This window comes from Pseudoliparis swirei, chromosome 4 (genome assembly GCF_029220125.1).
Source record: "Pseudoliparis swirei isolate HS2019 ecotype Mariana Trench chromosome 4, NWPU_hadal_v1, whole genome shotgun sequence".
Taxonomy (NCBI): domain Eukaryota; kingdom Metazoa; phylum Chordata; class Actinopteri; order Perciformes; family Liparidae; genus Pseudoliparis; species Pseudoliparis swirei.
The window spans coordinates 2,039,205-2,053,126 of NC_079391.1; the positions used below are offsets into that span (position 1 = coordinate 2,039,205).

The 13,922-nt window shown below is 38.8% G+C and overlaps 1 protein-coding gene across 1 annotated transcript in view; it reads left to right on the forward strand.

Annotated features, from left to right (window-relative positions):
* celf6 (CUGBP Elav-like family member 6) overlaps nt 1–13,033 on the forward strand; it is a 218,465-nt gene extending 205,432 nt beyond the window's left edge. The window contains exons 12-13 of the mRNA XM_056412358.1: nt 3,989–4,138; nt 12,153–13,033. Coding sequence (XP_056268333.1) covers nt 3,989–4,116 — 128 coding nt within the window. The 3' untranslated portion in view covers nt 4,117–4,138; nt 12,153–13,033. The remainder of the gene's footprint in view (nt 1–3,988; nt 4,139–12,152) is intronic.
* The last annotated feature ends 889 nt before the right edge of the window (nt 13,034–13,922 follow it).

Here is a 13,922-nt window from a genome sequence, read left to right on the forward strand (position 1 = left end):
TTCCATACACTAATTTAGATAATCCTCTTTTTTTTTATCTTCTTCTAATTAAAAAATAAAAAGCAAAATTGCCAAATTAATCATCTAAATATAGCATAACTTAAAAATCTAATGCAAAAGTTAACTCGAACTACTTTCTTTTAAAAAGCCATGTCTTACATACAAAATGTGTCATAATGCTCTTTTTTATATGCATTTAAATAAAAGACATTTATTCCTGTGAGTCTCAACAACAACATGTCTGCGTACCTGGCATATCCATTGCTCTGCAGCTCAGGTGAACTACATTTTCCCTTCTCTTTTCACAGTGTTGACAGAGAAGCTCTGAGATTTGAATACGATGAAAGGTCATCACGTTCTGATAAAAGACGTGTTTCTGGAGCAGGACTCGGAGCGTGTGCTCTTGAGGGACGCAGCGCTGTCAAGTCAGAGAGATGTCTGCTTACTTTGGAATACATATATTTGCTTTGGCGATGAAATGGATTTGAATATGTGACATGCTGTGATATTAAACACTTACTAGTGCAGGTGAAATGAAGAAAATACCCTTTCTGCAGCACCGAGTTACTAGTTTGTTGAGGAGCTCTATGGCCAGAACTCTATGTATATAACCATAATACTCGATAGATATAGATATATATATATATACAATTAATACTCTATAGATATAACATTAATACTCTATAGATATAACATTAATACTCTATGGATATAACATTAATACTCTATAGATATAACATTAATACTCTATGGATATAACATTAATACTCTATGGATATAACATTAATACTCGATAGATATAACATTAATACTCTATGGATATAACATTAATACTCTATGATATATAACATTAATACTCTATAGATATAACATTAATACTCTATGGATATACCATAAATACTCTATGGATATAACATAAATACTCTATGATATATAACATCAATACTCTATGTATATAACAGTAATACTTGATAGATATAACATTAATACTCTATAGATATAGATATATATATACAATTAATACTCTATAGATATAACATTAATACTCTATGGATATAACATTAATACTCTTTAGATATAACATTAATACTCTATAGATATAACATTAATACTCTATGGATATAACATTAATACTCTATGATATATAACATCAATACTCTATGTATATAACAGTAATACTCGATAGATATAACATTAATACTCTATAGATATAGATATATATATACAATTAATACTCTATAGATATAACATTAATACTCTTTAGATATAACATTAATACTCTATGGATATAACATTAATACTCTATGATATATAACATCAATAATCTATGTATATAACAGTAATACACGATAGATATAACATTAATACTCTACAGATATAACATTAATACTCTATAGATATAACATTAATACTCTATGGATATAACATTAATACTCTATAGATATAACATTAATACTCTATAGATATAACATTAATACTCTATGGATATAACATTAATACTCTATGATATATAACATCAATACTCTATGTATATAACAGTAATACTCGATAGATATAACATTAATACTTTATAGATATAACATGAATACTCTATGGATATAACATTAATACTCTATGGACATAACATTAATACTCGATAGATATAACATTAATACTCTATGGATATAACATTAATACTCTATGATATATAACATTAATACTCTATAGATATAACATTAATACTCTATTATATATAATGTATGTATATTGAGGGGCTCCATGTGTTTATTATAGCCATAACTATGGATATCAAATTGATACTCTATGGATATAACATTAATACTCAATGGATATAACATTAATTCTCTATGGATATAACATTAATACTCTATTGATATAACTTTAATACTATATGGATACAACATTAATAACTCTATAATCCAACATTTTACTCCCTCAACGTTGACTTTTAAAAGTAATTGAAGGTTTAACCTCGTTAAGTGGAATTATCTGGATTTAGCTTGAAAATTAATTTTAAAAATGTTGTTTTCTGAAAATGAAATAACACTCAAACACCTGGAGAAAGCCTAATTATATATTTTTTTGAAATAATATAAAACATAAACATGCAGCTGAGATGTAATTTGCATAAAGTTACTTTAACGAAAAAACACGATGTACGCTTTTTTGTCCATTCCCTGTTTTGTTGTTTTTAATTAAATGTGCATGTTCATTTAAATCCGGATATCCTGAGTTAATTTAATCCTTTTAAATAGTTTAAAGCCAAAAAATCTCCAATCAACACGAGTTAAAACCTACAGAACCTCTGGACCACAGAGACCTCAATGCATGGTGTCTCCTTGTTTTAGGGCGATGTGAGACCTGGTCCTTGACCTCTTTAACCTTTAAGCATCAAGCTTTTCTTTTAGGCCTCTGCTCCGGAAATTATATACCCAAACTAAAAAGGCTGTATCTCCGCAACCACTAGGGCTATTTTAACCATTTTTACATTTTGACCTTTTTAAAATGTTTTACTTTTATTCAGATGTGTACATATCAGTATATATGTTACTGGGTAACAGTAAATGAAGATGGCACACAGAAAAAATATAAAAAATGTTGGTCCGAATTGAAAACAATCAATTCCAGGATGATTATATGTTTGGAATGAGGCAGTTGAAAAGTTTAAAACTCTCACAAATCATATTAAAATATGTGAACATTTTCCCTGCATTTTGGCAAATTTAGATTTACATTTTCTCCCATGTTACAAACCATACATTTCACTTCTATGTTACTCATGGTGTCACGCAATAATGTCACAACTCACACGTGTTTTATTAAAGATGCACGACGTCACAAAGCATGCAGACGTTCTGCTATTGGCTGCTGTGAGAGCCATACCCCCCCCCCCCCTCTTGAGGGGCCGATTACTTCGTCTAGAAGAAAACTCCTAAAACCTGGAAGCATGTTCACATAAATTGACTTTTTTTTAATAAATGTTAAATGTATAGTGGATACCAGTACCTAAAGTTTGCAGTGCAGCCTGCGTCCTCTCTCCTTCAGCACTTTGACCCCTAGCCTCCTATCTCCTTTTTTCATTTTTTTTGGCATGTGGGTGTAAATGTGAGGTATGGAGATTCGTTAAAAGCCAGTGATAGTGTGTGTGTGTGTGGGAGGGGGGGAGGGGGATCACTGCCAGCTGACAGGCCCTTCCCGGCTCAGTTTGTTTAAAGGGTTTGTAAAAGCAGAGCAACCTTATCTCACCCCGCGCTGACAAAAGCCTGCCTTCCCCCCCCCCCCCAAAATTAAATTGGACCTGTAGCGGTGTGATCAAATCAGCTGGCAGGCGGGGGGGGGGGGATTTGGGGGGGCCGTCAATCACGGAGGTGTCTGATAAGAGCAGGCGGAGGAAGTCCCGGTGTGGAAAGCCGGCGGCTCATTCCGCCTCGACGCCCCGGCGATAACTCAGAGCGACTCCGTTCTGCACACCTTGCTCCCGGCATCTCGACACGACCTCCCGTGACCTTTACTCCTTCACTCAGATACGAGCTCACACACACACACACGCATGACAACACACACACACTCACAGAACCTGTCACTCTTACACAGCTCCGACGCCAGGTAACACGTACAGACATGAGACTCTTTGAACACCTTTTCATGTGTTTATTTATTTATTTAAACTTAAACTGGCGGCTCTTCCTAACAGCTCTTCTTTGTTTTATTTTGTTATATATTTTTTTATATCTGTGTTATTAGCCTTCGTGGTATTTCATGTAATCTTTTTTTTTTATTCGAAAGATTTTTCAATTAATCCCCTGGAAGAAAAAGAGAAGACAAAGAGCTATTGTTGTGTCATTGTTGAGAGTTAAAAGGGTCTTCTTCTCTTCTTTCATCTCGCCCGTCTCTTCCCCCTCTCTCTCATCTCTCCCCTCATGTGTTGCTCCTTTCTTTTCTTTTCTGTTCCCCATCTCTCTCTCCCGCTCTGTTGTTCTTGTCTCAGGCTTTGTGAGTTTTGATAACCCGTCCAGTGCTCAGGCCGCAATCCAGGCCATGAACGGCTTTCAGATAGGCATGAAGAGGCTGAAGGTGCAGCTAAAGCGGCCAAAGGATGCCAACCGACCTTACTGACCCGTCTGCTGTCCATACCCAGGTATAGAAACACCCATGATGCAACACACCCTGCCGTGCCTGTTCTCAACCAAAGCCACCTGTTGCTGCAGTAGAAATGAATGTCTGAGAGTCCATTGGCTCAAATCTCAGGTTCATCATGCAAAATAATATCAATTAAGGTAACAAAAATTGTTTTAAAAAAATATATATATTTATTTTTATTTCACAAATGAACCAGACAGGATTTTAAGAACACAGTATAAAGGGAAAGGAGAAAGAAAAGCTTAAAGAACAACACAAAAACACACCTCTTTGTAGGATTTAACTTGTTTTAACAGAGTTGTATTCGACCGTTAAGAACTGAGAGCTTAACGAAATAAAACCAGGAGACACTAACTCTCCACTCTTACCACCAAATCTACATAAATGACTAAGAGAACTACAACATGCAATGAACTGCCTAGTTAATTATCTAATGTGATCACCTAGGGGAACCAGTACAAAGGCACCAGGGCCCAAAGACGAGGCGGGCCTTCTTCACGAAACCGGCCTGTGACAGGTTCTGGGTTTGATAGGTTTTCACAGGTTTCGATAGGTTTCGACAGGTGTTGATAGGTTTTAATAGGTTTTAATAGGTTTCGCTAGGTTTTGACAGGCGGTGTTAGGTTTTGACAGGTTTTGACGGGTTGTGACATGCAGGTTTCGGTGGGTTTTGACAGGCGGTGTTAGGTTTTGACAGGTTTTGATAGGTTTTAATAGGTTGCTAGGTTTCGATAGGTTGATAGTTTTCGATAGGTTTTAACAGGTGGCGTTAGGTTTTGATAGGTTTCAAATAGGTTTCAATTGGTTGATAGGTTTCGATAGGTTGATAGGTTGATAGGTTGATAGGTTTCGATAGGTTGATAGGTTGATAGGTTGATAGGTTGATAGGTGTCGATAGGTTGATAGGTTGATAGGTTTCGGTAGGTTTGATAGGTTTCGATAGGTTTTAACAGGTGGTGTTATGTTTTGATAGGTTGATAGGTTGATAGGTTTGATAGGTTTCAATAGGTTTCAATAGGTGGATAGGTTTCGATAGGTTTGATAGGTTTCAATAGGTTTCAATAGGTGGATAGGTTTCGATAGGTTTGATAGGTTTGATAGGTTGATAGGTTTCGATAGGTTTGATAGGTTGATAGGTTGATAGGTTTCGGTAGGTTTGATAGGTTTCGATAGGTTTTAACAGGTGGTGTTATGTTTTGATAGGTTTCAATAGGTTTTGATAGGTTTCGATAGATTTTAATCGGTTTCAATAGGTTTTAACAGGCGGTGATAGGTTTTGACAGGTTGTGACAGATTTCGATAGGTGTTGATAGGTTTCGGTAGGTTTTAATAGTTGTTGACAGGCGGTGATAGGTTTTGACAGGTTTCGATAGGTGTTGATAGGTTTCGGTAGGTTTTAATAGGTGTTGACAGGCAGTGATAGGTTTTGATAGGTTTTGACAGGTTGTGATAGGTTTTGATAGGTTTCGATAGGTGTTGTCAGGCAGTGGTAGGTTGTGACAGGTTTCGATAGGTTTCGGTAGGTTTTGATAGGTGTGGTCAGGTAGTGATAGGTTTTGACAGGTTATGATAGGTTTTGATATGTTTCGATAGGTTTCGGTAGGTTTTGGTTGGTTTTGACAGTTTTTGAGAGGTTTTGGTTTCCTGCTCCACTAAATTGTTTTAATTTCTTCTTGGGTTTAACATCTCAGTTGTACTCATGCCTGGACGCTCAAGTGAAAATTCATGACGTCATCAATACCCAACTGTGCATAATTACCCTGTCGTTAAGCCCCAAATTCTGAAAAAAGCCGATTTATAGTAAAAACAACTTCTCACAAGTCTACCGATGAGCATGACGAGTAAACAAATGGTTGAAAGAAAAGTTTGTGCTCACATAAATAAAATCAACAAAAAGAGGCTTAATGGAAAAGCACTCACTCAGCCTGGCTTGTGTAATGGCCGCCAACGCCACTCAGCACCATTTGGTGAGTTAAAGTGATGCTTCACCAAACAGACACATCCATTATCATAATCTCTCATTTATTGTTTGCCAATTCTTACATTCTAACTTTGACCGTGTATTAAAAATAATTAAAAAGAAAATATACACAGCGACAAATTAGATGTTTAACACCCATTGAAATTCCAATTCAAACGTGTATTTTTTAAATGTGTTAGCAAAATATGCCAGTGTTTACATATCCAGAAGAGCTCATTTAATACTGAACAATTGTTAGTTAAAATATACACTAATCCACTGTGGAGTAGTTGGGAATTATGGCAACATATATATATATATAAATATATATATATATATGTCTATATGTATACCAACATATATATGTATACCAACATATATATATATATATTTATTTATATTTATATATGTATATATACATATATATGTATATGTATATATGGATACAAATATAAATATCTATATTTATATATATACCAACATATATATATTAATTTATTTAAATATATATATATATAAATGTATATAAATAAATATATTCAACAAGGAATAGTTATATGTATAAATATATACATTTATAAATATATATATATATATTCAATAGATACATATATCTAAATAAATATATATATACATATATCTAAATATATATATGTATTAATATATATGTATATATATATAAATATATATAGAAATATATATGCTGTTTGTTTTATATTAATGGCTGTTTTTTATTATATCTGAGACCTTTCAGAAGTATGGTTCCCAATGTTTGCTGGTATTATATCTGTTTACAGATGCCTTCAATATCTAACAGTTCCTTATTTGGGACCTTAAAAAACTAAGAGCTTTTATCCAAAATAATACAAATAAAAAGAGAAGGTTTCCTTAAAGTGGCGCCATCCTTCAATAAAAGACTTGATTCACAGAATCATCGCCCATCTGTTTCAAAGTGCAGCCGCCAGGGAAACATAACACAGATGCATGCTCGACTTTTCATTAGGACGTAGCATACGCCTGGATTATAATCCCCCCGTAAATAATAAAACACGTTAATACCGTTTGTTTTGTTTTAGCTGTTGACTCTTTAAAAGCCAACGCGGAGGCATTCGTGGAAGCTGGGATAGATGCTCCATTCATCGCTTGCCTGATGGCGTTTGAATGGGGGGGAGGGGGGGGGGGCGCGTCCTGCAAATTGAAGAGAGGCTTTTCAAAGCCGACACCCTCAAAAAAAGAGGAGGAGGGGGAAGAGGAGGGGAGGAGGGGGGAGGAGGAGGGGGGTTGAGAGCTTGGATTTATTTTATTTATTTACTGTGGCGCATCAATGAGGGACAAATGGAAAATCTCCTCGCAGCCGCTGTGAGTGACAGGGCGGTCATTGAGATGTACTCAGAACGTCTCAGAGTACAAATACTTCCCGCAATAACATTCTGTCACTTTATCACGAAGTGTGTGTGTGTGTAAGTGTGTGTGTGTGTGTGAGTGTGAGAGTGTGTTTTCATGTCCTCCTTCTATCTCTGTGCGTGTTTTCTTGCGTTACTACACCACTTCTGTTGAAACCAAGAGCAATTTGATGAACGCATTAAACAAAGAGAAACACTTCCCGGTTTAGAAAACAAAAATCAAGGGATATAGTATAACTTTATCCCACAGTATACAGTATCACAGTATAGTATAACTTTAAATAACCCGTGGATGTTTTTACGTCCGCGTGTCGCCTTTTATTGTGAAAGTTCTCCAGCGAAAGAAGTTCAAGTTCAACCGTTTAATTTTCTCGCGACGATGAAAAGCTTTGATGGCATTTTGAACGATGAATTATTTTTGTGTTCCTGAGGTAAAAAAAAAACAACTTCAACATGTCGATGAATCCAGAAGCTTCCCTCCCTTTCTGTTCTTCCAACGCCGACTGATTTCCTGCTTTTTGAAGTTGAATTAAAAACCCGATCAGACGGCGCTCTCCGTCTCCGGAGCCCCGCTGCTCCCAAATTGCGTTCTGTGTCTTAAAAGATAAACTTAATGCAAAAAAAATGAAGAGGAAGAAGAGGAGGAAGCTGCAGCGCTGCCTGTGTACGGCCACCCTCACGGACCCTCGCGGCGAACACTGCGAGGCAAATCCAATTACTGTAGACACGTTTCTGGAATATGCATTTTTCTTTTTTGCCTTTAGGGTTATTTTATTTTGGAGAATATAAAAACATCAACTCAACCTTTTAACCTGCAAGTGTTGGGGCACAAGACGCCTTGTGGAGGATTGTCCGTCCCATTCCTGTTCTACTTCTCCACCTTTTCCTTTTCTCTTTGTTACGGTCATCAACGTAATAACTTCATTTGATTTAAGTCGTCAATAAGTGAGCCTGTGGCATAAATATGGAAAAGGTAGTTTTGTTTTTTGTTTTTTGAAATCTTGACTTGAGGAAAAAGAAAATCCCACTCTTTCTTTCCTTCTTTTTGCATCTCCCCTCCAAACCTGGCAACCTCGACACGGCCATTCGCAGTGGGAGGTGGCCTTTCTCCGCTATAGCCACGCCCCTTCATCCTCCTCCCCCCCTCCTCCCCCCACAACCCCCCCGTCCCCGAGGCCAGGTTCCCGCCCCGCCGCTGTAAGTTGACCCCATGCTGTCGTTGTCTTTGGGATGGCGTTGTGTGGTGGGAATGTGAATTGCGTTGCATGGCGTGGCGTTGAGTGACCTCTCTGACCTCCATCTCTTTCCACCCCCCCCCCCCCTCTTCATCTTTACTGTGTTGTGTATTCACAATGTGGCGTGCAGTGAACCGGCGCCTCTCTTGGCGAGCACCTGTTACGTAACAGTGTGGTTGGCTGGTGGATTATTACTGGAAGTGACCTTTGACCCTTTGTGCTATTGCCCCGTGTGCCTTTGATGTTTCTCTTGTGCGGGGGGGGGGGGGGGATGTATATGGATGTCCTGTATTTTCTACCTCGCTTATTTATTTTTCACATTCACATCAAGGGTATATTTTAAACAATTATAATAATTCCCAGCAAAAAAAAATGTTTATACGAAAATCTGAATTTTCACCCCAAAAAATTAGCTTTTTCTCCCTTTTGATTGACAGCTGTTCAGTATATGTATATATATGTATATATTTATATGTATATATCTATATATTTATATGTATATATGCAGGCACGTGCACAGACATTTTGGGGGGCAGGTGCTCAAACCAAAAAAAAGGGCACCCATCGCCAAAATGATTTTTCCAAGTTAAGGAGTTGGTTGCTAGCAACACTTGAAACACATTGTGTCGTGAGAAGACATGAGAGTTGAACAAAATGACATGTTTTCTATTAACAATTACAATTTATTTTCATTTACAAAATAATAGGAGTCAAAAATGCCATATAATAAACAACGTCTAACCTCGACCGTTCGGTCATGCCGGGAAATATCAAACTTCTGTAAAAACGTTATAAGGCCTCAATCTGATATTTCCCAGCATGACATCACTCTTGGTTCGTAAGAAGCTATTACAAGTGTTGTTGTTTTCTTGCGTTTACTCTTTTCACCCTCTGCAATTACTCAAACAAGATTGATCTTTGTAAAACTGGAACAGACAAAACAAAAAGAAACATACCACATCAAACAATGTGGCACATGGATAGCATGACACCGAGAGCTATTGTTAGCATAGTTTAGCTGCTCTGTTCTAGCTGTGAATTATTGTGACATTTATAAAATGAATTAATAAATTCAACATACTATCAAAATTGTCTAAATGGCATTTATATAACAGATCTCTCTCTCTCTCTCTATTTATATATATATATATATATATCTCTCTCAAACATGACGTCAGTAAACAGCTGGACTAGGCTTTGAAATCACGGATTTCGGGAATTTGTGTTTGTTTATTTTTTTTAGGAAACGTCGGACCAGTTGTGATGTAATATTTTCAGTTGTGGTTCATTTATCACCAAAAAACGTCAGGGGACAAACACCGTCATGACTCATGACCTGTTGGTCTGATGCTGCGGGTCAGAGGAGAAGGAGGTGCAGCCGTTTGGTGGCGCGAGGAGCACTGCGCGGAGGAGGAGGAGGAGGAGGGAGGGGCGCGGCGGGGGTGCGGCTCGTGAGCGCTGCAGAGCATGTCGGGGCGAAATTCTCACAAGAACTCCAAAAAATGCCCCGACAGATATCCAAACACATTTGGGAGGACTTGATGACAGAGACTATTTTTTATTCTTAAATACTTATTAATGAAGAAAAAAAGTGGGCTCCAGCAAAAAGGGCACGTTTCTCATCCAGGGCAAAAGGGGAGGAGCTTGAGCACCACGAGGGCTCTATCTGGGCACGTGCCTGTATATATGTATATATTTATATATATGTATATATTTATATGTATATATGTATATATTATGGCGTGAGACGACCCTGTGTGTGTGTGCGTGGACAATTAAATGTCCGCCGTCCGCCCCGGACGTGCAGATGTTGACGCTCCACGCCTCGGTGGATGGGGGGGGGGGGGGGGGTCACTTCTGCAAGATTGTTTTTGTTTTCCCCAACACGAGCATCACTTCCCATGTATTTATTCATGAGGGTGCAAACCAATTACGAGCTGCAGAACCCAACGCGGCCAAAACATGACCGCCGCGCGGCCGTCGACCGAAATATAATAAATACTAAATACCTGGAGAAGTTTTTACTGCTGCCTGTTGTTGTCTTTTGGGGATAGAATTATAATTTCTTGGCTCGTATCTGAGATGATTACGACTCGCTGGCTTAGCGGAGCAGCCGACAGTCGCGAGAGGTCCTCTCCCTTCGATGGGCCGAGCCCCCGATGGGAGTCGGTCCTTCTCGTCGAACTCGTACCGCCCTGCAGGGGGCGCTCTCCCTCCGAGCCGCTGAGCTCGAAGGGACGGAGGTCTCTCCGGCGTCAACCGCTCCTCTTCGCTTCCAGGCGTCTCTTCATGAAGGCGTCTGAGTGGGCGGCGGCGTGGTGGGAGGGCCGAAGAATAAAAAGTCTTAGTGTTGTGACGGTGAAAGACTCGAAAGAATCTGTTTTTACTCGCGTGTGTTTTAAAGGCGCCGCGTGTTGCTCTATATATATACGCTCTGTAACGCTAAAGAGGGCGTCTGTAAATCGTGTCTGTCCGTGAGTGCTTTGTGCTGCTAATGGCGCCGGGAAGAAGAAGAAGGAGAAGAGAGGGATCCATAATGAAATGGTAACAAGCTCATTTACAGGAATGGAAGAGGTAGAACAAAGTCGGAGCCTTTCATGTTCGCTCCCCAGAGAGTGATTCGCTGTGAGGTTTTTTTTTCCCCTCGTAGCCTTTCTTCACCCACATCACAACATATTAGAGATGATAGGCCGTAAAAGTCGATCTCTCACAGACGTATTTGGGTGACACAATGCGGCGGCCGGATGCCAGACGCTCTCGCTTTTTTGGCTTTTCATGGGTTTTATAATTAGAGGCCATTTGTTCCAATATGTCCTCCTTTTTTTATCATATTGGACCTCCATCGATTTTTTTTTTTTCTTCTCATCTTGTTTTTCTTCACGTTCTTCCGATAGTTACAACGGATTAACAAGAATATTCACAACATTCAGCTGTATTTCTGGGATGGAGTCGGTTTAAATGTGGCCTTGTTTTTCTTGCATTAGCTCATTTATATTAATTTTTTCTTGCATTAGTGCATTTTTTAAAAATTTTTCATGCATTAGAGCATATTTATTTTTAAATGTTTCTTGAATTAGTGCATTTTTATTTATTTTTTCTTCTTGCATTCGTGCATTTTTATTTATTTTTTCTTCTTGCATTAGTGCCGTCACGCCGTGGACGTCTGTTCCATGTACGGTTCAAACACAAATCTCCAAGCCCACCTCCAGCCCACTTATTTCTGTGTTTTTTTTATTGACGCGCCCCCCCACCCCACCCCCCAGTCTGTTTCCCATGCTGTTGGCTGTGCCTGTCAGTCTGTGTGATAACCAGGAGCCGGCAAACCGGAGCATGTCAGCCTCACTGAATCTACTCTCCTTGTTCTCTTCTTCTCTCCCCTCCTCCTCCATCTCTCTCTCTCTCTCTCTGACACAGGATGAAGGGCCACAACACCTTATTTCCACAAGTGCAGTAAAAGTACAAAGACTTCTTGCTCTGCTACATATCATGAAGGAAGGGTGGCCCCTTGATCCGGCTGGAGACCCGCTGAAAGAGGCTGGGGGACCGAGAGAGGGATCCCAGAGTTGTTGTTTTGTTTACCTTCTTTTTTTCTTCTTTTTTCTCGTCTTTCTTCGCAAATGACTTTTTTTCCCCTGTTTTGCTTTTTGGCGTCTGTGGAAGAAAAGAAAAAAAGATATTTTGCAGAGACCAACTTTTTTGCTGCTGTTTTTTAGACATGATGGGAGGAAGAAGAAGAAGAAGAAAAAAACAACCTTTATAGACTCATTATGCTCAAAGCATGCATATTGACACAAGATATAGATAAACACACAAGGAACACACACACACACACGTTTAAAGATGCTACACTTAAAAAAAAAAAATGACAAAAAAAAGAAAAAAACTTTGTACATGTATAAATACGTGCAAATGCCAACTCAAGTACTGACATGCACACACACACACACACACACACACACACAAACACACAAACACACACACCAGCCTGCTGCCATTTTGGTTTTTGTGCCTACACAGGTGTTGTGCTCTGTGACAGGGCAAGCTCTGGATCAAAGAAGAAACGAGGAGAAGAAGAAGAAGAAAAACAGATGAAGAAGAAAAGAAGAAGAAAAGAGGAAGAAGAGGAGGAGAATCCAGGATAATTTACATGCATCATTCCTTAGGAAATAGGGACCAAAGGACTAAACGCTTTTTAAAAGAATATAAATATATAAATATATAAATATATATTTAAAAAACTCATACCTTGTAGCTGCAAGTATTACAATTTACTCGTAGTAAAAAAAAAGAAGAAAAAAAACATTAAATCAATATCCAGTGGCCTACTGTAAGTACAATTAAAAAGAAAATGGAAATAATGTATTTAAAAAAAAAAAAAGTAAAAAAGAATCGGCATCGTAGTATAAGGGGCGATCTTTTGCTCTGGATGCTGATTTAGCGCCAGGTTGTAGAATAGTAAAGTAGATTAGATTAAAAATAGTAGATTTGCTAACTTTTGCTGTTGTTTAAAAAAAAAATTTGAATAATACTTGAAAGTCGTTGGAGGGGGGTGTGTGTGTGGGGGGAGGGGGGTTGAGGTGACATTTATCGGACCCCCTGTACGCAACAAGTCTCTTTTTCTTGGATGTCGAGCTGCCACTGGATATCTCTCGCTCGTTACGACGTGCGAGTCGCAGACGGATTGTTCCGGAAGACAAAAAAACAACAACAACAAATAATAATAATAATAATGATGAAGGAAAAGAACTTGGCGATGTCCGAGCCGGGCGGGCGGCGGACGTTTGAGGCTCCCCGGGAAATTCTTTGTGTGTTTCGAGCGTCAATCCACTGGAAAGACCGATTGACGGGGGGAGGGCGGGGCCGGGGGGGGGGGTGGGGGGGGAGCCTTTTTTTGTGTGTTTTTTGTTTCTTCTTGACCTTTTTGTATCGCGACGAGGAGCGTGGATTATTCTGAAGCCGCGGATTGTTTTTGAAAGGGGCGCCGGGCAAACGGACGGCTACTGAGAACTGCCAGCGGAACGAACTCGGTACGCGAACGACAAACGGCCCCCTTGGCGTTGGAATTCTGTCAAAAACAAAAAGTATTCATGTCGTAAACAACCAGGACTTCTACATAAGTGACATGCCAAGGATACGCGTGTGTGTGTGTGTGTGTGTGTGTGTCGACTGGATCTGCTGCAAAAA